Source organism: Antechinus flavipes, chromosome 1 (genome assembly GCF_016432865.1).
Source record: "Antechinus flavipes isolate AdamAnt ecotype Samford, QLD, Australia chromosome 1, AdamAnt_v2, whole genome shotgun sequence".
Classification (NCBI taxonomy): domain Eukaryota; kingdom Metazoa; phylum Chordata; class Mammalia; order Dasyuromorphia; family Dasyuridae; genus Antechinus; species Antechinus flavipes.
In genome coordinates, this window is record NC_067398.1 from 358740838 (window position 1) to 358768331 (window position 27494).

A 27494-nucleotide genomic window follows, 5' to 3' on the forward strand; every position below is an offset into this window, starting at 1 on the left:
CCAGCTAGGAAATGTTAAGTGTCTGAGGTCAGATTTGAATTCAGGTCATCCTGACTTCAGGGCTGGTGCTCTATCCACTGAGCCACCTAGCTGCCCCACATGGATAATTTTTCAACATTGACCCTTTCAAAGCTTTGTGTTTCAAATATCCCACCCTTCCTTCAATCCTTCAAGTAGCAAGTAATTCATTACATGTTAAACATATTAAAAATATATGTTACATTTAAAATATGTACACATATTTATACAATTATCATGCTACAAAAGAAAAATCAGATCAAAAAGGAAAAAATGAAAAAGAAAACAAAATGCAAGCAAACAACAACAAAAGAGTGAAAATGCTATGGGAATATTCAGTTCCCACAGTCCTCTTTCTGGGTGTAGATGGCTCTCTTCATCACAAAATCATTGGAACTGACCTCAATCATCTCATTGTTGAAGAGAGCCACGTCCATCAGAATTGATGATCATGTAATCTTGTTATTGTTGTGTACAATGATCTCCTGATTCTGTTCACTTAACTTAGCATCAGTTCATGTAAGTCTTTCCAAATTTCTCTGAAATCATCCTGCTGGTCATTTCTTATAGAACAATACTATTCCATTACATTCATATGTCATAAGTTATTCAGCCATTCTCCAACTGATGGGCATCCATTCATTTTCCAGTTTCTTGCCTCTACAAAAAGGGCTGCCACAAACATTTTTGCATGTGTGGGTCTTTTCTCTCCTTTAAAATCTCTTTGGGATATAATCCCAGTTAAAACCTGTCATTATCTTTTTAATAATGTAAATTTTTATTTTATTTTATTTTCTGCCTTCTAAGTATGTTTTTCTCCCTGCTATTTTCTACATACTTGCAGAATTGTAGATTCAATGCATTTAAAGGTTATTGCTACTATGTTTTGTGCTCTTTAAAGAAAAGTAAACAAATCTAGTAAATATACTATTCACTTACATGCTCAACATTCTGAAAACATGCTCAAAATGTAAAGGACAAAAAAAGGTTTATGCCATCTAATTGGAAAACTCCAGTGTGTACAATTATTTTCCTAAACACATACTTACCCAGGCATAAAATATCTTTCAAATTTAAGGAAGGATAAAAATTGGCTTTCTGTGAATTAAATCAGTTCACCATCACTATCACATACAAACCAGTAACTTTTACTATTGGCATTTGAGTTCTAAGGATCACTGGCCTAGAATTCTCTGAATGCTCTCTCCCTAACATGGGTCAGTTATTTCCCCTCTCTAGGCATTAGTGAAGTTTCTTCCGGTTCTGAGAAGCTATGATTCCAGGAGATGATTTCAAATTCTTCCCAGGACTGAATATTAGTTATCTCTAAATCCAACCATGACCTGAGAAAGTTTTTAAATGGTTCACCTACAATCCAGAAATTTGTTTTTTCTTAATTATCTACCTTTGTAACAGTTGCTTTTGGGGAAGTGAGAGGGGAAGGAGTTAAGAGATAAGATAGAAGGTGAATCTAATTTGACAAAAAAAAATTTTTTTAATATCAAAAAAAAGGTTAATCTATTGATACAAAAATGCCCCAGATACTTTTCTCTTATGTTTTTGTAGTGAATTCAAAGATAAAGGGAATATAAACTCTTCAGAAATTATCTGTCCTATAGTAGATCCTTCCATCAAATAAAAGAATCTCCTCTAATTACCTTTGGTGAATTCTGTAGCCCCTATATAATACCTTGTACATAGAAAACACTTTATAAATGATTGTAAATGGTTGTTTAGTCATTTCATTGAATTAGGTTGAATCAAATTGTTAGAGTAATGGTGTTGAACCCCCCAAAAATATTGAGATTTTGGCTTTGCATTGAGAGGTGTCTCAAAAGAATTTGTAGGCTTAGACCATCTCCAGCTCAAGTGGCAACAATTTTATTATTACTGGTAGACTAAGTTCCCAAAGGGAGTTTAGAGATCAATAAGGGGGAAGACTTAGGCTAAACTCCCTAGCAGAACCTAGCATTAATGAAAGGGAAGATGCCATAGCAAAGGGGAAGAGCCATTGTGATTCTTAGTGAGTGGGCTAATCCTAAAAGGAGTTGTTTGGGGTACAGATTACCATTAAGTGGGCTCCTAAATTCCCAAAAAGAAATTAGGAAGCAGCAGTGTGCCAGGATGTTCTTTTACAGGAGAGAAATAAGAAGTTGATGTCAAACTTGGCCTTCTGATTGGATATAATAATTGTGGGGTCTCAATGCGAGAAATTCCACAAGAGTTCAACTAAAGCCCTTTATAACTACTGCCCATTTGGAGAAAACAAGAGGCTTTATGGATCTATCACTGCTCCTCTCTGCTTGCCTCTGAGAATAACTTTGCTTTAGATTGTTTACAATAATTCAGTCCTCTTGTTAATACCCCTCTATGTGATATATCTATACACTGGGTTGCTAGCAGGAACATGGCCTTTTGCTAGGATCTTATTTACTATTCACCATCAAAATATTCTGATCTGGTCCCATTGACTTTTGACAAAGAGTAATGTTTGACAATCAGTACTTAAGAAATTCTTCTTAATTTGATTGAACATTATTATTTTCAACTCAGAATTAGAGTGTGTGTGTGTGTGTGTGTGTGTGTGTGTGTGTGTGTGTGTAAGGTTTACAAAACACTTTCCACATATTATCCAACTAAATCCTCACAATAGTTCTGGGAAATAGGTCTCCATGTTACAGATGAATAACTGTAGAAGTTGAGAGAACAAATGACTCTCTCAGGGTCATACTGGTATTAAAGATCTGTGGCAGGATTTAGAACTCAGGTTAATATATACAGAGGCTGTGAGGATTTCAGCCATTTTGTAGAAGGGACAATTGTTCCAAGAAATACTTGGAGAAGATTATGTCAAATATTTGGAGGATTTAGAGAATAGATTATTTTTTAAAGAAAAAATGGGAAAAGGGGAGATTCTATTATGGATATCTGTATTTTATTGAGGAATGTGTTTTTGTTTGAGAATGAATTTGCTATTGATTTTCAGTGTTTAGGGGATTGACGTGATATCTGGGGTGGGAAAGGATTGATGGAACATCTAAAAGCTTTTGTTTGAATTTGAGATCCTGACAAGGAAGCTAATGGCTTCTTCAAGTGAAAACTGCTGGAGAGACAACTTCAGAGATTTTCAGCTTTAAAGTTGTTCTTTCAGTTGTGTCTGACTCCCATTTAGGGTTTTCACGGCAAAGGTATTAGAGGGGTTTGTCATTTCCTTTTCTAGCTCATTTTGTAGATAAGGAAACTTAGGCAAACAGGGTTAAGCCACTTGCTCAGGGTCACATAACTAAGAAGTATCTGAAGCCATATTTGAACTTAGATCCTCCAATCTCAAGGCTCACTTTCCCAAACTGTTTTAAAGATCCATCTTTTATTCATATTCCTTTATTTTCCTGAAGGCTTCACATTTTGTAGCCCTAACGTTACCCAGCCATAGAATCGAAGTCTCTTCCAAAGGGACATAAAAATCCATCTAGTTCAACTTTAGCATGGAGGAGAATGTCCTCTACAATCTTCCCAACGATAATTGTCCAGCTTTCATTTAAAGACCTCAGGTGTAGGGTAGAGCTTTAACTGGGTCAGGAAAATCAGAGCTTTTCTTTCAGGAGTCCAGAATTTCAACAGTGGTGTGATTCTCTTACCAAGAAATCTTCAGGCTATTGTCTTCATATTCCAGCATCTCATGGTCCTTTTTCATTCTTCATGGCATGATGTGATCATCCCTCCGTCTCTGTCACTTCTTCCCAAGATCCTGTTCTCATTCCTGCCCCATCTCCCAAGTCCCACTTTCATCACATACTACATCTCTCCCTTTCTTTCTGAGGGTTAAGGAATTACAGATTGTAAAGTACATAAAATTACTAGGGGAACAGAGCCACTCTGTAAACAATCCTCTGTTTTAACTGTTTTGTACAGAATTTGATCTGATCTAAGTTTCATTTCTGTTAACAAGAATTAGTTGCTCCCTACAACTACCCTTCACTAGTCTTACCTGAGCTAAATACATAGTATCATAGAGCTATGAGAGGACATCTAGTCCAACCCTCCCCTTTTTACAAATGAGGAAACTCTTGCTCAGGGATGTTAAGTGATTTGTCTAAAACCACTGAGACAATACCAGAGAATTTGCAAACTCCCTATCTCCCAAATCAGTGTGCTTTCTACTGTTGCTTTAAACTTTTTACAATCCATCTCTAGTCTATCTTTCTGCATTGATTTCACATTACTCCTCCCTTCATATACTACCTGACAGACAAGCTAGGCTATATTTGATATCCCTCCTACATGGAATTCCATCTCCTTTCTCTCTCTCTTAGTGCACTCTTTTCCTATGCCAAGAGTGTGTTCCCTCATAAGCTCTATCCCCCAGAATCTCTCCATACAAAGCATGTATCAAGTGCTACATCTGCAAGGGACCTTTCCAGATCACCCCAGTTGTCAGGGGAAGTGACTTTCTCAGGGTTACCATTGATCTAGTTAGTGGCTAAACCAGTCCTAAAATTCAGGTCTCCTGTCTTCTAATTCAGTATCCTTTGCTTTATATTATGTATTTTCTAGAATATCTGTAGGAGTGAAAAAATAATTAGGGTAAAAGCATGTCTTTTTTTCTTGTTTGTAACTCCTATAATATGTACAGCATTTTGTAGGCAGGGGGCTTTCAGTCAGTGAAACATGGCAAAGTGGAATTTACATTTTCTTCTTTAATAATACATAGCCCTAGGTGGCCTGTAAGTGAACAGCCATGGTAATGCTTGTATGTGTAGCTAAGTAAGATAATATATGTATTTCTTTTTAACAGGTTCGCAGCCTTTTTGCCTATTATCCCTTTCTAGGTGGTTCTGTTTTTACCAGTGAAATGCTCCATATAAATGGGAAAGGGGGAATGAAAATCTGTTTGAGGAAGTGCCCAGAACAGCAGTAGAATTGTTGGCTTTCTGTGGCTGAAATTGAAATGCAGCCTTGCCAGTCTCAGAAGGACAATTCACCAGATAGCGATCAGGCTGACCTTTGCGGCCACCTGCCTGGGAACAATATAATCGAGATTTCTCAGTTTGGAGCATTTTCATTTTCCTCCATGGAAACTACTTTTGTTACATTTGGAGGCACTTATGGGGGGGGTGGTTTCTAAATATGCTTTTCCTCAGAAAATAACAGCAATGACATCAATAATAATTAATTCACATTTTAATAGCACTACATAATTTACAAATTTCCTGAAATCTATTGTCTTCTATGTGACATTGAAAGTTCATTAGAAGAGCCTAGACCAGATGACCTCTTATATCTCTCCCTGCTCTAGAACTATATAATCAACACATATCAATCACTCTGTTGATGAGATTGAAGAGAGCAATTGGCACCAAATGGTGAGGTTTGGCACCAAATGATAAGGTTTGGTAGCAATTCACAAATGAAGAACTCACAATAGCTTTCTCTTGGTCAAAAGGTACCTTTATTAATGAGAAGTTGTTACAGACAAAAGAAAGGTAAAATAGCCACCAGGAGTGATAAATATGAAATAGATTTGGAAGAGCATATTATTAGCAAGAAAAGGGGTTTTTAACAAAAAACAAGGAAACAAACAAAAACAAGTACCCGAGAGAACTCACAATTAGCTAGGAGAAGGGGAATACATCATGAGGTGGAAATATGCCATTGATTGGCAGGCTTAAGTCCTAAAAGCTATCTAGCCCCTAAAAAAGTTAGTTAGCTATAACTATAAACACCATGAAGCACTCAGGTGGGATGGGGTAAGGAGAAAGACATCATGAGGCAGACCGCCATGCCAGGATAACCCAAAAGGGATTCAGCAAAGATGATGTATATCATGGGCAGATTTATAGAAGAAGTTTAACATAACTTGGCTTTCTGATTGGATACAATAAGGTGAGGTTATCCAAGATCTCCACAGGAGGTAGGACTGTACTCTTCCTCATTGCCTCAGGGAATAATCTTCTCTGTATCCAGGCTTTCTGTGCCAATCCCACCTAGCTAGTCAAGACCTTATCACTACTGTGTGCCTAGAACTGTGTTAGGTCCTGAGGACCCAAAGATACAACATTAAATAATCCCTGCCTTCAAAGAGCTTCCTTTGAGAATATAATGTTAGCATATAAATAGACATAAAATCTAAATATGATAGGCTGAATAAGACCCCAGCAAAAGATGGTTCTTTAGTGTACATATACTTAGTATTTAGCATGATGATGTAATGGTTCTCTAGTTCATACATATACAGTATGCTGTGATAGGGTATTTAAGGGCTGAGAGGACTGGAAAGGAGACATTCCATCTTTGACCAGCCTTGTGGTGGCTCTCCTGCCTTCATCACTTCTCCACTAAGACCAAGGATTGGGACTGATCCCGAGGTCCTCCAGAGAGCTAGTTCGAACATTAAAATATTTGTATAATTATCTTGCTGCACAAGAAAGATCATATCAAAAAAGAAAGAAAATGAATAAAAAACCAAAATTCAGGGCAGCTAGATGGCACAGGGGATAGAGCACCAGCCCTGAAGTCAGGAGGATCTGAGTTCAAATATGGCTTCAGACATTTAACACTTCCTAGCTATATGACCCTGGGCAAGTCATTTAACCCCAAGTGCTGAAGGAAGGAAGGAAGGAAGGAAGGAAGGAAGGAAGGAAGGAAGGAAGGAAGGAAGGAAGGAAGGAAGGAAGGAAAGAAGAAAGGAAAGAAAAACAAAATGCAAACGAACAACAACAAAAAGAGTGAGAATGTTATGTTATGATCTATACTCAGTTCCCTCAGTCCTCTCTCTGGGTGCAGATGGCTCTTTGAGTCCTTTTCTATGAAAGGTCTTTTCTTTCATCTAGTCATTTGTGCTAGGGAAACTTAGCCTGCCATAATAATAATAATAATGTAATTTTTGCCTACCTTATGGTATCATAATAAAGCTTTTGGACCTTAATGGGAAGATGGCCTGAGCCTATGACTTTCTGGACTTTCTCCATTTTCATGACTTCTCATACTTCATCAAATAGACATAGGATATTTATAATGGATGAGCAGCCAGGTGGTACAGTGGATAGAGTGCCTCATACACTTACTATCTTTGTTCAAATTGAGTTTCAGACATTCATTAGTTGTATTAACCTGTGCAACTCACTTAATCCTGTTTGCCTTAGTTTCTTTGTCTATAAAATAAAGTGAGCTGGGGTGAGATCAGGAACTAATACTTAGGAAAATCAGGAAAGATTTCTAGAAGGTTGAACTTGAGCTGATCTTGAAGAGAAGTAAGAATTCAAAGAGGTGGAATAAAGAAGAGAATATATTCCAGACTGAGTGACAGCCTGGGAAAGACAAAGGCAAGGGATAATGGGATATCGTATATAAGAAACAGCAAGTAAGCCAATAGGTTTTACTAGAACTTTGAATTCACGAGATGGGGAATGATGTATATTTAACCTAGAATGAGAGGCTCAAGTAAATGTGAAAAATTTAAATACCCAACAAGGGATTTGGTATATTACTTTTAAATTATCAGATAGCTAGTAAAGATGTTTTGTTTTAAACAGGACAGTGACATGATCAGATCCTAGCTTTATTTAGGAATATAATTTTGGTAGCTATATGGAAGAAGGATTGGACAATAAAGAGACTTGAGACAGTGATAGAGATTAGGATGCTAATATGGCAAGATGTGACAAGGGCCTGAAGCAGGGTGCTTATGATGAAAGGGGATAGGTGGAAGATTTGCTGAGATGTTAACATACCCATTTTACCTAAAAAGAATTCAGAATACAGAGAGTTTTAGTAATTTGCCTAAGGATCACTTAGCTAGTAACTGTTCTTCTCTTCTTTGTATAAAGAATCCCATGGAATAATAATTCAGCAAGGTAGCAATCATATCCCATAGTAAGAACAGATACTGTGTCCCTCTCCAAGGTCCTTATTGGCATAGAGTTCATGATGGTGATTTTAGCCTCTGAGTTTAAAATCCAGACATAGGAATTAAAGTATGGGTAGAAGGGGGATAAACTTTTTACTTCTGGAGATTGGTAAGAACCTGTTCATAATTGTCCATTGTGTGGCAACTAAGTACTGACTGGTTCTTAGAAAAAGAAAACAGAGAAGCTTGTTACCTTTTCATCTTTCTATTTTGTTTGTTTTTAAAATAAATTTTATTGAATTATCATATCACCTAAAATTTCCACTATATCCCTTCCCATACACCTTGCATCAAAAACCATTCCAAATGATAAAAATAATAGGAAAAAAAAAGAAAAAAGGATACCAGAAAACAATCAGTAAAACCAAAATACAGGCAATGTTCCTCCATACTTGTGTACATCCCATCTACCTGGGGAGAAGGGGGACATGGAAGGGAATGGTGGCAGTATCTTCTCATATTTCTCCTTTTTAGCCATGCTTATTTTTTTTTTCTCTAAGTGAGTGGCTATTCTTATCCCTACTGTCAAGAAGACTAGATTTTTTTTTCCTTTTTGCCCTCCAGTTTAATTTTCTAGTCTTCTTAGGTGATTTGGAGGGGGGAATTCTCTCTTCTCCTCCATTGGCCTTAAGCTCCCATCAGTTATATTTCGCCTTTGTAGAGGTCTACCTACCCTCTGTTTCATTTAGCCACTTGATAATCCAATTAGCTTTTACAAAGGAATATTTATTTTAAAGATATGGCAAGAACAAACATCCAAACATTTCCCCCACTTATGTGGGGCATATTCCAGGTCTACTCAATGGTCTCTAACATGGGAAAGGAATTGATTAGTTCACAACTTAGTTTAAGGCTCACTGTGTGTGTGTGTGTGTGTGTGTGTGTGTGTATAATATACAACCAAGTAGTCCAGGTAGTATATAATTCCAAGTCATAAGCCTGTCTTGGATTCTCAGAGTTTCCCTGATGGGCTTATTATAACATCCAGTCCAGGATCCTAGATCCCACATCAGGAGTTCTCAGGTTCAAGACTCTGCTCCCTGTTCCAAGAATTGAAAAAGACAAACAAAACAAAAATAAAATCTAAGGAGAAGAGAAAGTGGCTCTACCCTGCCCAGCTTACTACAAGATACCCTTATAGTAAATGAATTACTCCTTCACCCCCAGACTCTAAGGGGAAAAGAGCTCCTCTTTCAGTTTATGACTCACTTCCCCTTGTGAGAGTGAGTGGGGAATGTAAATTTATCTTCTGCCTCCTGACATGCTATCTGTCCATCCATTAGACTATTCCATAACCACATATCCCTGAGGTTTAACTGTGATTTTACCTTTAAAGGTTATCTGATATTCCAAAATACCCAATTGAGTAATGCATGAATTTTTTTCCTTTGAGATTGAATGAACTGATAAACTGTTCAAAAGAAGTTGACAGAGAATACACATTTTTGTTTTTCTTAAGAGCATAAATTCGGAATTGGAAGTACCTTAGAGAACCATTCCTATCTTTTTACTTATGAGGAAACTCAGGGTCAGAAAGATTAAATAAATTCCATAAATCTAGAAATAGTAAATGGGAGAGTCAGGATTTGAGCTCAAACATTTACTCCAAAGCTAAAGCTCTTTCTGCTGTATCGTGGCATCTTTTTCAACAGATGAATTTGCAGGAGAGAGGAATGGGTATCCTCTATGTATCTTGGATTGTAAACCCCTCCAGGCAGGGATCATCTTCTAACTTTTATATCTCAAATTGTTAGCCCAATGTTTTACTGAGTAGTCCATAAATATTTGCCATACAAATAATGCTAATGGCAGAAACATTTGGAGTAGAAAGCACTGGGCAAAAAAATCAAGAGATCTGGATACTCTAATTCTGGTTTGTTCAACTGTGTGATTTAAACAAGTCACTTTACTCCTATCCACCCTAATCTCTGCATGTAGGAAATAAAAAACAATGGGCTAGTTGTATTTGAAGTTTTATTGTTTTGTAATTAAAAAAAAAAAGCAGGTGACAAAACAGACTGAGCTAAGTGTACTATTGAAAAGGAAATCTCTCTTTCTCTCTCTCCTTCCTCCTCTTGGTGGAAGGATGATTTTCAAACCATTACTAGGGATTCAGAAAGGAACATTTTTAAAAGATATACATCAAAAATGATGGGCCATCTTCAAATCACTTAATCTGAAGTCCAAAAACTGGGTTACAAACCTAGATTTTCCTTCTTTTGCTAATATATTTAGAGGTCACTGGCTTTCATATCATAATTTGGTTTTAGTACTGAATTTAGACATAGTGGGAGGCATAGACAATGTCAGTAGTTGGGATAAGTACTTGTTATTACATGTGCTGTGATGAGAGGTATGTGGGACTTGCTATTATGGAAGTTCAGAAGATAGGTCAATTAAAGCTGTAATCTTCATACTCCATAGAGAAGGTGGTATTTGAATTACAAATTATATCAGTAATGAGCAGAATTTGGCTCAGTGGAAAAGTGAAGCAGACAATTCAATTCACATTCAAATCAAGATCCATATATTACTTCCCTTATGTGATGAATACACATATGACAGGCAATAGAGATAAAAAAAATTTTTTCTTAAGTTGGTTTTGGTGTTTAGAGCCACATTCTTGCCATTTTACTGTGGAACAGGTATTCTAACACTCTGATGGTACCAAATGTATTATAAGCCATGTTGTTGTTTGGCCATGTCCAACTTCATGACCCTATTTGGAGTTTTCATAGAAAAGATATCAGAGTGCTCTGCCATTTCCTTCTCCAGCTCATTTATATAGATGAGGAAACTGAGGGAAACAGTTAAGTGACTTTTCCAGAATCAGAAGTTCTGAGGCAGGATTTGAACTCAGGATGATTAGTCTAAATGTTTGATGTTCTGAAGGGATATGATATTTTATTGGGAGATTAGGCTTGGGAGAAGTCAAATGAAGAAAAATGGTACAATGCATATGTAGAGAGCAAATTTTTACCTAGGTAAAGCACTAATATTTCAGGGAGGGGCTCAGAAAAGACTTTACACATAGAAGAACTGGTGAATCAACTATGCTTTCAAGGATGCTAGGACACCTAAAAGGCAGGATATGGAGGAGAGGGAATATATTTTGGATGTGGGAGATTTGTCTGAGTAAAGGCATAGGAGATAAGAGCTAAAATGAATAAGGAATAGCTAATAGATCCATTTGGCTGAAATGGAGACTATATGAAAGTGAATATTAAAAAAAAAGACTGTAAAGGTAAGTGGAAGGTTTTAAATGACAGACTACAGATTTGAGAACTTTATCTCAAGAGTTAATAGGGAGCCACTTTGTTCAAAAATCAAAGATTTTTGAGTGAATGACTTGGTTAAATCTGTGTCTTACCTCATTGTTATACTACACTCCTCATATCTACTCAGTGTCTAATTTCTATCTTCACAGCATAACTTGTATCTATCCTTCCCCCTCAATTCATATAACTATGATACTAGTTCCAACGTTTTTTTGCCTTTGCAGGATGCCAGGGTCAAAGAGTTTATTAAGTAGTCAGTATACTAGTTATATGAGTCTCTCCATGCTAAACTAGGTTCTCCTCAGAATATGGATCTCATATGTTTTCAAGGCCAGACTCTAGGCTTTTCTAGCATGATAGAGTATTCCGGAACTTGTGCTTTAATGGGTATAACCTTTAAGGGTTCAAATTCATCTCTATACCTCGATGAGACACAGAGCAGGGTTTTTTTTTGGGGGGGTTGTCCCCTCTCATTCAGTATAGTACAATGGCAAAGAATACTAATTCTGAAGTCAAAGGACATGGTTCAAATCTTGCTTCTGACATACTGCCTAGACCTTCATTTCCTCAGCTCGAAAATGGATGGATTAGACTATATGGCCTCTTATATCTCTTCCAACTACTAATAAGTGATCTAATAAAATGCTAACAGTCACATGGAAATTTTTTTCCTGCTAAGTGAGCATTGGTATATGGAAATAGAGGTTTATATATTAATTTAGACTTAGAAAGGTTTGGGATATCCACATCTCATTCACAAATACATGGACCACACAACAAAATAGTAAAGGAAACTAGCTTTTTTGATGGCATATACTTAAAATATGAAAGGAGGATAGTGTTAATATGACAGATCTATTGCAATCATGGATGGAATTGGGTATACACTACTGGTAGCCCAGAGGAAATTGGCCTGTAAACCAATGAAATCTGGATTTATTTTTTAAAGAATCATTGCAGTATCTTGTAGGACCAGGAATTTGGGGAAGAAAGTTAGGATCCTGGATCTAAGGATTGTTGGTGATTCATGCTAATGGAGTGGGAGGGAAGGAGAATTGGAAACTAGTTGTTATTCTAACTCCCTGCCAATGGGAAAGAGACTTTTGGTCATTATCAGTATCTTATTCTGACAGAGTGAGTCAGGGATTTTGAATTTCCCTAGATATCTTTGTTTTGTGAAGTGGAGAGGCTATTGGAGTCATTGCAGTCTCTAGGAAGTTTCCAGAGTTTCAGATGGAAAGTACACTGTAGCAGTTCTCATAAGATCATGGGATTGTCAGTCTAGAATTGGAAAAGACTTCAGAATTCATTTAGTCCAATCCAGTTATGAAATTGAGGTCCAATGAACTTATGTGACTTAACAAAGATCACACAAGCTTAGTAAGAGTCAGAGGTAGGCTATATAAGCAGATCCTCTAACTCCAGACAATGTTCTTTCTATGTTATCGTGAACCTTTTCTACTAAGATTTTGATAAGTCTCTTTGTCTCTCTGTGCTTTAATTGCATCTTTAAACAGAGACATTTATGCCTACCTTGTTGACTTGATAAGGTTGTTATTAGTACTGTATGCGATATAATATTGGAAAGGTTTTTTGAAAGGTATATGGAATGCTATTTAAGTATAAGGGATAGTTTTATCATTCTTTCTGTTTCTGTTTCTAGTTTCCACTGGTGGCTGACTTATTCCAAGATGATAAAGACACAGTATCTGCTACTTCGTCATCTGGGAAAGGGACATCTTCAAAAATCAATGTTCGCTCTGCTAGACCTCCCATTAAAGCTGCCAACAAGGAACACAAGAAAACTGTGGGGCATCAGGTCAGTGTCCTCCAACTTCATGGTGGGGAAAGGACTATGAGACCCACTTGGATTGATTTCATCAGAATAGTGAATTTTGGTCACATAAAGTAGCCTAATAAAAATGGAGGAGGAGGAATAGAAACAGAAACAGAGAGGGGGAAAACAAAGGGAAGAGAGCAGAAGAGGGGTAAAGAAAGATAGAGAAAAAGACATAGAGTGAGGGAGATGGAGAGGAAGGAAAAAAGAAGAAAAAGAGGAAGAAAAGGAAAAGCTATAGAGGGGATAGAGAGGGAAGGAAAGACAGAAGAGAAAGAGGAGAGGGAGGGAGAAAAGAAGAGAATGAGGAGAAGAAAAGAAGAGAGAGAAAAATGAAGAAGTGGCTTGAGAGAAAGGGGTAGAGGGAGGGAGGGAGCAGGAAAAAAGAGAGAGCAGAAGAGAAAGAGGAAGATTCCACAATTGTGATTTAATTGAAATGGGGACATCCCAAAGAAAACAGAGAAAACCCTTTACCAATGCAGATTTTACCTTCTCTGTAGCTTGAAGTTTTATAGTTTTCTGGAGCACTGAGAGATTTACAGCCCTTATCCAGGATCATATAGACAGCCTGTGTCAGTGATAGGACTTGAGTCCAAGTCTTATTAAGAATCACTTACCTGTCTATTGTGTCACTCTCATATTCAAATATAAGTACAAACAACCTCATCAATATAACCAAATGTGTGTATGTTGAATATAGCATTCTTTGTAGGTCCTAGAACACGCTTACTTGTAGAAGAGAAAGAGGAGGTAGGAAAACCTAAAGGAGATCCTGAACATTGAATCAGAGATGCAGAATCTAAATGTCATGACATCATGATGAATATACAAGAAGTTTAAATAAATTCAGGAATACAGAAAGAAAAGTTCAGGCCATCGCCTTGCCAAGAGGTTTTGACTCTAAGCCTACTGTGTGCAGTGGGGCTTAGCCTGTTCTCCCAAACCTTTCCGTGATCCAATAGAGTTTCTAGATTCTCCTTACTCTTAGAATGCTTGGATACTAAAAATGGGCTCTCATCTCCCACTTACCTAAGACCTCCCATGTAATATCATAATTCCAAGCTACTTCCAGTTCCAATAATGATAATTCTTTATGGATAATTCTTTTCATCTTCAATTACTCATTTGATCAATTCAAGAAGCTGATGATATAGTTATTATTTCTGCTGTAGAGAAGAACCTGAAACTTGGAAAACTGACTTGGTTTACCTAAGATTACAAAAAAAAAAAATCTAGTGATTAGTGGGCAACTTTAACCTCAGTCTTGAAACTCTATTACTTTTTACATTATACCACAGTTCTATTGTTTGATTGCTTAAAGATAATAATTGTTCTTTTTTATCATTCCTAGTTCCGAACCTCCCTGAACCTGCTCATGGAAACTTTGAATGCCACAACACCTCACTATGTCCGCTGTATCAAGCCAAATGATGAAAAGCTTCCCTTCCAGTAAGTCTTCCTTTTGTAGTAGTCCAGTACTTCTTGTTGCTTAAAGGTCAAATTGAGTTATGGCTCATGTTCTCCAAGGAGAGTTGAAGGGCCAGAGAGAACAAAAGGGAAATGTGCTTTTGGATATATGGGTGAACATAAAGGTGACACAGCTTTGCAGATTTACATGTGTGGTCTCCAGCTAAGAAACTAGTAAGAATATTCTCTAGTAGCAATTTATAGATTCAGTGCAGACAATGAAAAGTTTCTTCTATATGCCTATTTCTGTGCATGACCCTATACACAATACAAAAGAAGGAGAAACAGAGTAGTGCTTTGGAGGGGAAAATAGTACTAGATTTGAACTTAAAGGAATCTGGATTCAAATCCCAACTCTGTTACTTATTACTGGTGTGACTCTAGAAAAATTGCTCCACATTTTTGGACCCAAGTACATCTATAAAGTGAGGGAGTTAACCCTATGTAGTTTTTAAGGTGACTTCTAGCTCTATATCTATGCTCCTGTGACACTAAGGTGACACTATGGCATTGACCTCACTGATCTTGTTTTATTGGGAGAAATAGGCCCACTTGAAAAAGACAACTTTGCCAAAACACTATATGTTTAAGTGCTCAAATGCACTCACTGGGACAAGAAGGAGAACTCACAGGAAATCGAATGAGGCATTATGATATAAACATTAAATACATGAATAAAACATTAAAGTAGATAGTGCTAAGTACAGATTGGAGAAATCACCATGGACAGGAGCAGTCAGGAAAAGCTTCAGAAACTTTTTCTTGAGGAAGCTAATTGGTGGATAGAGTAGATAGAGCACCAGCCCTGAAGTCAAGAGGACCTGAGTTCAAATCTGGTCTCAGACACTTAACACTTCCTGGCTGTGTGACCCTGGGCAAGTCACTGAACCCCAGTTGCCTTGGGGGGTGGGGGAGAACATTTCCTGGAAGAAAGAGAACTTGGGTGGATCTTGAAGGATGAGTAGAATTTAATAAATGAAATGAAGGCAGAAAGACCCTTTAGGATAGGGACAGTTAGGGGAAAGCAACACAAACAAAGGCACAGAGGTACAAATGAGGATGTAGCAAAGTGTACATCCTGCCTTCAGTCAACTGCTTAAGAAATAACAATGCTTGGAATTGGAATGTTTTCATTTTTATTCAATTTTTTTCTTATTCCTCTGTCACCTGATATTTCTTTTCAAGGATTTTCTTGAGCTTACTTTCTTCAGTCCCTATTGTTAAATTGAAGTTGGATTACTTAAATCTAAATGGGGCTGGTCTTTGGAAAAGATGATAGGGAGAGCATGTACAAGTGAGCGTTCTCTGATTGGTGCTGAAATGTCCTGCCTTTTCTTCTTCTCACCTTTTTTTAATTTTGTTTTTTTTTTTTTTTTGAAACAAGATCAGAAATTTTCAGTGCTTGACATCTGTTCCTTGACTGACTCCAGATGAGGAGAGGCAGACAGGCTGTGAGAAGAGCAGCATATATGAAGGACATAGTGTCTGTGAAGGGTGAGGCAGCATGCAAAGAGAGTCAGGAGGCTTCAGGTCCAGTCTGAATAACTGTCACTGGTTAGTTGTGTGACTTTAGGCATGTCACTCTACCTTTCCAGGCTTTGGTTTCCTTAACTGTAAAATGATGTGATAGATGACTTCTAGATCCCCTTTGAGGGATTTTTTTATTCAAATTATTTTTAAAAATCAGTCAAGCATTTATTCACCAATTTTGGGGCTAGGCACTGATGAGACAAAAGACAGAAAATAAAACCATTCCTTCCCGCAAAGAGTTTGCATTGTGTTGGGGGAGAAAATGTACATATGAAAATATATATTACACACAATGTATTTATGTGTAAATATATAACATTATAACAATTATCATAATAAATGTATTATTAAATATATAAGTATACATGTGTGTATATGTATATACCTGTACATATACATATATACACACTATTTAGTGTATACACACACAAACCCCCCAAATGACTACAAATTCTCCCCATTTTCTCCCTTTTGATACACAGGATCAAGAATAGGAGACCTGGTTTCCAGGTTAGATTCTTCCCCTAATTTATTGCATGGAGTTAGGAAGTCATTTAGCCTCAGGTTTCCTCCAATTCCCTATATCCATAAAAAGTAATAAAATAAATACTAATAAGACTATCCATGTCTCTCTGCAGGGATGTTGCCCTTCTCAAGTGATATAATAGATATAGAACTATTTGGAGATTATTATTATTATTATATTAATTTCATTAATATAAAATATAAATATACATAAATATAATATATAACAATTTAATATTAATGTAATAATATTATTATATTATTATTATATAATTATTAGAATAATTATATGATCCCTTGGATTTAAACAGAATTTAATTTAATTATTCTGATAACAGGGACCATAGTTTTGCCTTTCTTGTGCTTAGTACAATGCCTTGAACATTGTTGCTTAGTCATTTTAGGTTCTGAAAACTACATTTGGGGTTTTCTTAGCCAAGATAGTGGTTTGCCATTTCCTTCTCCAGCTCATTTTACATATGAGGAAACTTAGGGTTAAGTGATTTGACCAGGATCATACAGCTAGTGTGTCTGAGACCAGACTTGAACTCATAAACATGTGTTTTCCTGATGTCATGTTGAGTACTCTATTCACTGTGCCACCCAATTCCCTGGTATGCAGTAAGTACTTAATAAGTGGTTATTGACTTGACTGACCAACTCTCGACTTGAGATTGTAGCCTTCACAGATCCTGAGGCAGCCACTCACTTCTCCCTATGAAATAGTTCACCTATTCACATTCACCAGCTTGTTCTTTGTTCTGGCCTGAAAGTGAACTTGTTAGTTTGGCATCTGGAGATCCAGGATGGTTATAGTGTCCTGAGCCTAGGCTGCCAGATTTTGCAGGGCTTAGGGCAAGGGAAAGGAGATTTTCCAGCATGTGGAGCAATTACTTAAGTGGGATATGACTCCTGAGAGGGTCCCAGGTCTGGAACAGAGAGTCTGTATCCACTGTCTTCTCAGACTGTTGAAAGTGCATGTCCCAGCAAGAGGAGAAATGCAAATCTACATTCTTCCCAGAAGGTGGAGAAAATATGCACTTTGACAGTGTGGTGTTCAGTTAATGCTGTGGTATTCACTGGCCATACCATTGTCTCTTGTCCTTCCGTAGGGAATGGGGCTGATTTCCTTCCAAGTACCTTTTCTCCCTAGTGCATTTCTATCCCTAAATAAATGATTCTTAGGGGCAATTAGATGGCACAGTGGATAGAGAATTCAGGAGGATCTGAGTTCAAATATGGCCTCAGACATTTAACATTTACTAGTTGTATAACTCTAGCAAGTCAGTTAATCCCAATTACCTTGCCAAAAAATAAAAAATAAAAACAAAAACAAAAATAAATGATCCTTAATTATAAGATGTGGCCTGACATGATAATAGGATCTTAGATTTAGAAGTGAAAAGGACTTTAGAAACTATTGATGCAAATTCCTTCATTTTACTGATGAAGAAATAGGCACAAGAAAGTTAACCTCTCCAAGATCATCCAGGTAGTAAATAGCAGAGTTGGGATTCACACTCAAGTCCTTTAATTCCAAATTTGACACTTTTCCCACTTCCTATCAATGTTTTCTTTAAGACAAAGAGAATTGAAAGAATAAAGGGTGATGCTGTTTTTACTTGTGTAATAGTGCTTCTCATTTCCATGTCAGCTTTCTAAAATCACTTCCCGCATCTATCATCTCATTTGATCTTCACAATAACCCTGTGAACTAGTTAGGACTGGTATTTTTATCCCAATGTTGAATTTGATAAAATAGAGCTAAGACTTTAAGTGACCTGTTTCAGAAAAAAAATAGAGCTGAGACTTTAGTGATCCCTTCAAAAAGAAATGGAGGTGAGGTTTTAATGCTCTCTTCAAAAAGAAATGGAGGTGAGGTTTTAATGATCTCTTCAAGAAGAAATAGAGTTGAGATTTTAGTGATCCCTTCAAGAAAAAATAAAGGTGTGAGTTGAGCAATCGCTTCCAGAAGAAATGGAGGCAAGACTTTAATGGTCCCTTCAATAAGAAATAGAGATGAGATTTTAGTGATCTCTTCAAGGTGATGAAACTATTTGCTCAAAATAGCCAGGACTAGAACTTGAACCTCTTGATTCTCCAGTTCAGCAGAAGAGATGTTTTCATCCTCATTTTACAACTCTGAGGAATTTAAGGCATAGAAAAGTTAAGAATCCCCTAACATCTTTGAGCCATTGGCCATATTGTCATCCTTTTGAAATCTCTTTGATTTGAGGCCCAGCTAAAGTGACACCTTCTCTATGAAATCTTTAATTTCTCTCTCTCTCTTAACCAAAAATTACTTCTCTAGTTCTAGAAGCAACAGTTTAGGAAAATCATTGGTAAGTTGAAGAATATCTAGAGGAAGAAACACAGCATAGTCAAGGGTCTTGTGTCCCTGCTGTATGATGATCATTTTAAGAAATTGGATATCTTTCACCTAGAGAAGGAGGGTTGCAGGGTGGGGATTGGCTTCCCAATGTTAAGCAGCTCAAAGACTCTGGGATGCTACCATATCATAGAACAGATGTTTGATTTATTCTGTTTGGCCCCAAGTGATAAAACCAAAGTCATGAGTAGAATTTGCAGAGAGAGATTTGAACAGGGAACAAAATGCCTTGAAAGTAGGCAGTTCCCTTTTACTGAAGGTTTTCAGGCAAAAGTTGGATGACTGGGGCAGCTAAGTGGTGTACTAAGTTTATATATGTCTTGTGGGGATACATACATACAAATGCACATAAGATTGCTTAATAAGAATTTAAATGAATCAATGAATGAATTTGTCCCTACATGGCCTCACAAATAGAAGGCAAGTAGAGGGAAGTTCAAATATGGAAATTTAATACAGAAAGGTATATTGCCAAGCTATATTTGCATTGTATATATCTTTTGAAAGCTTACTTAATGTTCTTGTTGTTTCTTCTAGAATTTAAGTTCTTTGAAGACAAGTCAATTCTTTGCTTTGTTTTTGAATCCTAATCTTATAGTGTCAGGCACATAGTAATAGCTTTATAAATGCTCATGGAAAGAAAAGTGAGAAATGCATTGCCATTTTCTGGTTGAACTGGTTTGCTTTACTAGGAAAAGAATCACTCATCTTATCAGAGAGAAAGTAACAAATGAACATAGGGATAAACTGCCTGGAAGGCTTTTCTTTGCTCTGGAGTTATAAAGTATCTATTTCTATTAATCCAAGTGAGGCAGCCGTCTGCCCACTCCCCACCCATGGTTTATGCAGTAGTCAACATTAATCTTCGGGGTTCCAAATCAAGGCCCTAAGATGAAACCTCAACTGTGTTCTTTCAGTCCCCAGTGCTGAGGATGCAATGAATGTTTGTAAAGGTTTTACTTGATTAGTTGGAAGCCAGCTGCATCTTATTGGTCATTACTATAAATGTAATGCCCCATCGGTCCATCTAATTTTTTCTCATACTCTAGTCAGAGAACTGATGAGACTGGTGGCAGAGAGGATCAGTCATCTTATCAATAAATATTTTATGCATATTCTCTGATAATATTAAATCATATTATTAAAATATTTTTTAAAGCATATTATTAAAATATTTTAAAGGTACCATGGAAAGAGCCCTGATCTTGGAATCCAAAGACTGAAGTTTAAGTCCCAATTCTCCATTTAAGCAAGTTATCTAATTGCCAAATATGTAGTTTTTAATTTTATTTTATGCATTTTTCATTTTTATACCTTTAGTTTTATTAATGTGTTTTAGTTTTAGTTTTTTTTTTAAATCTAATCTTTAAAATGGAAAGAATAACATTCTCATTATCATTCTCAAATGTTTATTGTGAAAAACCACATTTTAAATCTTAAAAGCACTACAGAAAAAGGAGTTCTTTTTAAGCAGCCCTACCCAAATGTTACCTATTCTATGAAACTTCTTCTGATTACCTCAACTGACTGAGAGAGCTCTCCTTTATTGTATTTCCTATGGGGCTTTGTTTATTCCTCCAATATCTTGTTTTTTATATGCTGCCTTGCAATATAGCTATTTGTCTTTCTGTTCCTTAGATCCTTTAGCACATTTTTGTATCTTCCATAGCCACCACCACAGTGAATTATATGTAGTAAAGGCTCATTAGCTATAGTTGAATGAAAACATTGTGCTAAGACTGAGCTAGTGTTTTGGGAGATACCAGAGAAATAGGAGACATAGCCCTTGCCTTCAAGAAGCTTTTATTCTATAATTGAAGAGACAAAGACTTGAATGTTTCAAACATCTATAATTTGCTAATGATGTATAATGGAGCACTAAATTGTATGATGTTGATTTTGAGTGCTAGGTTTTACTGAGTCTGGGCTTTAGAAATTCTGAGATCTAGTAGAGTAGTATGTGCTGGGGTCATCAGGAAAGATTTTATGAAAGAGAAATAACAACATTTCATGTATTTGTATCTAATTTCTTTAAGTTTCTATTTAACTTCAGGCTCTGAGCTCACAAGTATAAGCTGATTTTTGTATGACCTATAGGAAAAAAGCTAATAAATTAGCTTTGTGGTGGAGAGGGAAGTATTTAAAAAATATTTCTGTTACAGTAGTTTGTAGATTAAAAAAAGACTTTTTGATTTTGCAGCTTTGATCCAAAAAGAGCAGTCCAGCAACTCAGAGCCTGTGGGGTACTGGAAACCATCCGTATCAGTGCAGCTGGCTATCCATCCAGGTAATGTGCCTACCAATCCAAGAGTTCTTAACCTTGGGGCTGTTACTTTGTTCTTTTTTTTTTAAGAATATATATTTTTTTAACATTTAATTTTCTCAGTTTCTCAAATAAATATAAACAAAAAATGTTAACTTCTCTCCATCCTCTCTGCCTCCTTGAAAAGGCAAACGATTGATATAGATTATATATGTGCAATCATGCAAAACAAAAAAGTACATATTTTAGCAACTTGTATTTTGTTATAATTGGTTTCCCTTGTAATCCTATGTACTTACATATTTTAAAATATTATTCTGAGAAGAGATCTAAAGCTTCACCAGACTGTCAAAGAGGTCTGTGATGTAGAAGAGATCAAGAACTCTATCATTCTAGCTTTCTTGCAATTCTCCAATTCATTCTCCAGTTCAGCAGAAGAGATATTTTCATTCCCATTTTACAACTCTGAGGAATTTAAGGCATAGAAAAGTTAAGAATCCCCTAACATCTTTGAGCCATTGGCCATATTGTCATCCTTTTGAAATCTCTTTGATTTGAGGCCCAGCTAAAGTGACACCTTCTCTATGAAATCTTTAAATTCTCTCTCTCAACCAAAAATTACTTCTCTAGTTCTAGGAGCAACAGTTTAGGAAGATCATTGGTAAGTTGGAGAATATCTAGAGGAAGAAACACAGCATAGTCAAGGGTCTTGTGTCCCTGCTGTATGGCGATCATTTTAAGAAATTGGATATCTTTCACCTAGAGAAGGAGGGTTGCAGGGTGGGGATTGAACTTCCCAATATTATGCAGCTCAAAGACTCTGGGACACTACCATATCATAGAATATCTCCTTTAGAGCCATAATCCTTTGGGTGTGTGTGCATATCCCTAATGTCTCTAGGATGTGATGAAGTAGCTCTGGGCTTTGTCTATAATGAAGGTCACAAAAACAGAGATGGGGATATCAACAACTATATTTTCATCTCAGTAGTAGTTGCACATTGAAGGACAATATGCTTTTAGCTGTCTGTTGAAAACTTCAGGTTTTTACTTGTAGTACTAAAATCCATATTTTCTCTAAGTACTTTCCTTCCCCCTGTAATTGGGGTATTCTGCCATTAGGAGGCAATAGGCATGGCAGTTTCATTCTAGTGGTTTCATGTAAAGCCTTCCATTTTTATCTTTTTATCTTCAATCCCGTCTTTAGTCCTTAAAGAAAACTTGTCCTTAGGAAAGGAACTGACACTCACTCACACTCTAAGGAATCACTGATTGAAAGGAGTGAAACAATAAATGTCCCTCAAAGAGGTAACATGTTCATCTTTACCAGTCAGTGATACCATTAGAGTCTGTCATGTCTTTTCCTAATATCAATTCTTCTTGTAATTTAATTGCACTTTATCAAAAATAGAAATCTTAGCCAAAAGTATGATTCTCTGAATATTTGATATTTTTGAATGAATGATTGATGGGAATTAAAGATATCAGTGTTTTTAGAGAATGAGGTTTTGTTTTGTTTTGTTTTTTTGCTGAAGGGGCAATGACAATGATTTCCCTGGTGCCCCAAAGTGATTTCACTTCAGTCTGATTAATCATGCTATTCATGAAAAATAATTTCTTGGTTTTTAGAAAAGTCTGAATCCTCTTAAACAGAGTACCCCTGCTTCTGATTATTGATGTTGTTACTCTAGTGTTCCACTACCACGTCAAGAGTTGAGATTCTGCTTTAGGAGAATATGCAGCATAGAGCTTTCTCTTGTCCTCCCAACCTTTCCATCAGGCATTGTCTGCCCCTTGCTATGTATAGAATCACTTCACAGGCCATAGCTAATTAGCCACAAATATCTTAATCATAAGAAAGTCTCCAAATGTTGAGTCTGAGAAGGAACATAGTGATGGAAACAAGAATTTAGGTTTGGCCTGGAAAAAAAAAGGCATATGAATAAAATGCTTTCCCAAGCCATGATTCAAAACCTGAAATGACACTCTTCAGGGTGATATGCTAGTGAGAATGAGAAAATATATCTCTTTTCCCTCTCTTAACCACTGTACATCCCTCACCTCACTCTCCCTATAGAAAAAGACTTGGAACACCCTAGGGTCTACTTGATTTCATTGCTGACCCTGGAGCATCAACAAAAACAGCTAATGACCCTGTGCCTAATGAGCTGGCTCTGTTTTCCTTTCCAACTTGACTAGAAGACTTGGAACTGATGTGTGCCTCATCCCCTACAGCATCTGGTATCAACTATTTAATTCAGGAAAGCCAAGGGGAGGAAGGCTAAAAGTTCAATAATTTTCTTCACTGTTAAGTTTGCCGCAATGACGATTATGATTCCCTTTATCACCGACTATATCTGTGAGCTAAGACCGCATATCAGAGCTTAGATCTGACAAGTAGTATAAAATTTTTACGTGGAAAAGCTCCACTTTGGGAGCTCATCTAACCCATCATCTTACAGATGAAGAGACTGAGAGCCACAGGGGAAGTGACTTGTCTGAGTCACACTGTCTGAACTGAGTATAGAACTGAGTTTCCTGACTCTCAGTTCAATTGAAGAAGGCAAAGGGTACTGAGAATACTGATGACATGTAAGTTCAAAGACTGATGCAATCTCATAGGAGATGAGTTTCCTGATGATGAGGTTGCTGGGGACATGAGAGCATCCTGTCCAAAGGAGTGCTATGCTTTATGGCCAATTTGAAGATAGATTCATTCAGGATATCTCTCATGTCCAGAATATGGAATGATAGGAGGTAAAAATTAGCCCTTTTAGACTGTTTCCTCCTTGCTAGAATAACAATAGAAAGGGAAATGAAAGAACTGAAAGCTTTCTTCACTCTCAACACCTTAAAATCTAATTAAGGACATACATGTTAGTGTATGTAGGCCACTGGTCTGCAGGCCAAGAAGTGCCTGCAGCTGCAGTGATCAGATTAGATTAAATCTATTCCAGGAATTCATAAGACCAGTTATGAAATATCTGAGGGTGTATTTAATCCCCCCAAGGAGGATTATAAAATTCATAAAAAATCAATTCACTTTAAAGGCCACAATAAGAAATTTAAAAGATGTCACACATTGCTCTTGAAGATTGTGATTGCGCATCAAACTGGTATTGTTCCTAAATCAAGTATTGAAAGATCACACAATTCCAATAAGTCACAGATAATCCTAGCTGCCTTCTGTAATCCAGGAATATTCATATTGGAACTCGGATTCAGTGGGTGGCAAAATGGTCCAGCTAAAGAATTTTTCCATCTAGTGATTTCATAGGTTTGTGGAGAGCAGAAAAGATACCTAGGGCAAATCTCAGCATCAAGCAATCCCAGGAAGTTTGGAGAAATAGGAAATATAGCAAGGGTCTTGGATTGATGGTTCTGGTAGGTAGACAGAGCAAAAAGTCAAGGAAACAGACCAAAATTTAGAAAGATAGAACGAATGTAGTCTGGAATTTAGAGATTAATCAAGGCAAATTATTTGGGATATGAAGGAATGACCTGAGAATGGTAGAAGGATAGAAAATGAGACACGGGCTCCATTGCCAGGGATTACAGTGTGAAAGGCAGGAATCTGGGAACACAAAACACGTCAACAAACATTGTATTTAAGAATACAATGCTTAAAAATGCTGAAGTTACAAGTTAAAAGAAAAAAATAGACACTGTCCTTAAGGAGCTTTCTTTCAATGGGGAGAAGACAACATATGAAAGGGAGCTGAAAAGCAAATTACTAGAACACAAATACTAAACCCAAGTTCAAGAGCAGACTGGAACCAACCACAGGAATGATGCGGGTCCTTCCAAGCTGTAGCTCCATGGTGTTTTTAACTCTCTTTTGCCAAGAAACCAGATTGGTTCCAGAAAATAGCAGATAGTTGAACCTAAAGGTGAGATTTTAATGGTTCCAGCTGTGGAGCCAGAGAGCCAGGTTGCTTAATACACTGCCATCTGCTCCCCTCTGGTTTTGTTGCCAGCCCATATAGGGCTATAAAGAGCTCTCTTCCCTTTGCTGGAATCACCTGATTCTCAAGAAAGCCAACTTTGGAGAACTGGGAGAAAATCACCTTTGGAGCCTCTGATGCTCTTATATTTCTAACATGTTATGTTCATAATGGAGCTTCTTTCTATTTATTTCATTCATAATAATAATAATAATAATACATATAATAATAATGAAAGGCTTAGTAGTTAAAGAACTAGCTTAAAGTCCTATTTCTTAAACTGACCTCTAGGTATTCCAGGCAAGTCTCTAAGACTATTAAGTTGTAGAGAACATGCAGATCTGAATTGATTGAAAGAATTTCCTCTTCTAAGAGATCTCTATATTATTGGAATCCCAGATCTATTCCTTATCTCTAGCCCTACAATAATGATAATTCATTCTTTAAAGACCCCCTACCATTGATGGATAGAGGCTTGAAGTAGATATTGAATACAGTATCACTGTTAGCTGCAATTAGTTAGCACTTCCTGACTCCTAGAAAGACAGAATCAAAAAGTCAGAATGAAACAGTAACAGCTTATTCTTCTTCTTAAACTAACAGGGGACATATCTCTGTTATGCTAAAAATAAACTTCAAAGTATCTGTGAGCGTGCAACAAATAAGCTTTGCTAGAATTGAGTATTATTACAAATAAAAGTAGCACATAATATCTTAAATGTAATAATGACTTCTGAAAATTTAAGACTGATTTTAATATATGTTTCCAAGGCTTTCAAGAGCTGATGGTTAAATTTTCAGTCAACATTTATATTTTGGAAATCAGCAAATGCTACACAAATTAGAAGGTGACATTATTTGGTTGATAGTCTAGAGTCAATTCAGTGATGAAGAAAATATTGATAATGCAGAGTATATTTTAAAGTATGTTAAGCTCTGGATTTAGCAGTACAGGGACTATAATGGATGTGGAAAACATGACTCCTGTATTCTAAGAGCTTACAATCATCCTGGAGATATACAATTTAGAAATATAATAATCAGAAAATAATCAAGTTCATTTTTTCCATAAAAGGAGAGAGTATTGTGTTTTGAATTACATGGGGAAAGCCCTTGGGGAAAAGTAACATCTGTGGGTGGGTAGGACTTTCATTGAACAAAAGGAGGAAGGGAGCATCTCAGACAAGTGGAACAGAACAAGGGATGTCACAGAATGCCAAAAATATTGAATGTCCTTATTTGTCCTTCCCTGAGTGGGAAGGAGGTATTCCCTGCCAATTTGCCTTCCTTGTTGCTCCTTTCTCAAGTGCCACTTGGCTCCATCTACACAGATGGAAACTACTTGAGTTTTCAGAGAAGCCAGGTGTTCATTTCACCTCATCCAGGAAGCCTTTTCTTTGGCAGTCCAGAAAACGTGTTCCTATTAAATTTTTGAACCCATATGGGAAATAGCATCCCCCACCTTACCTCCTAACTATTCATTCTAACTGGCTCATCTCTGCTTCTGGCAAAGCTGAGTTGCCTAGAAACTCACCAGTCCCAAGTGGGGAATCTGATGAATAGCTTTCCCCACCATTCTGTTTCTCTCATCTTCTCTTAAAAGATGATTGTGTTTGTATCTCTACTTGTTATCTTTTGTAGCCACATGTTGTGTTAGGAAGAGTAGTGAGAGAGAGAAAAAAAGCTAGAGAAAAGGTTTAAACATTTTCACATTTGTGGAAAATATTTTTTATTACTGAGTTTGATCCAGTCTCTTCCTAATGGACTCAAATTACTGCCTCCTACATTCTCTCTTCTCTTTTTGCCCCATCCCTTTCTGTGAGACTCTGTTAGAGTGGTGATGAATCCACTAGCTAATAAACAAACAGGAGTGGCAGTCACTCCCAGAGCCTTTGTTTGAAGCAATCTGTCCTTTCCCCTTCCCTTTTCTTATCTAAATTTGATACTTATCTACCACCTAACATGATGACATGTAACCCATAGATGCTTAATGTTGGATGAATAGAATGAGGTTTGGGAAGAAAGTAGAAATTAAGGTGGTAATGTTTCTTTGTGCTTAAGAAAGTTTTTTAAAAAAAAATATTTTCTCCTTGCCAGTGTGGAACTCCATGGTTACAATTTTGTAATATATAATATATTTTCTCTGTATACATATGTATGTATGTATGTAGCAGTATGTCACTTTCTTCCTTAAATAGAGATAGACAATTTACATGTGAAAATATTGTTTTCTTCACAAAGAGAATAGAGGATCCTTGAAATCAGAAACTCTTGTTTTTGTGTTTATTTCCCAAGTGCCTAACATTGTGCTTGGCACATAGTAATTGACTACTAAAT

General features: G+C 36.7%; 1 protein-coding gene across 1 annotated transcript in view; it reads left to right on the forward strand.

Annotated features, from left to right (window-relative positions):
• The window catches only part of MYO5B (myosin VB), a 518558-nt gene that overhangs the window by 360819 nt on the left and 130245 nt on the right, over positions 1-27494 (forward strand). The window contains exons 15-17 of the mRNA XM_051969631.1: positions 12866-13021; positions 14391-14488; positions 21151-21237. Of these exons, the coding sequence (XP_051825591.1) occupies positions 12866-13021; positions 14391-14488; positions 21151-21237 (341 nt within the window). The remainder of the gene's footprint in view (positions 1-12865; positions 13022-14390; positions 14489-21150; positions 21238-27494) is intronic.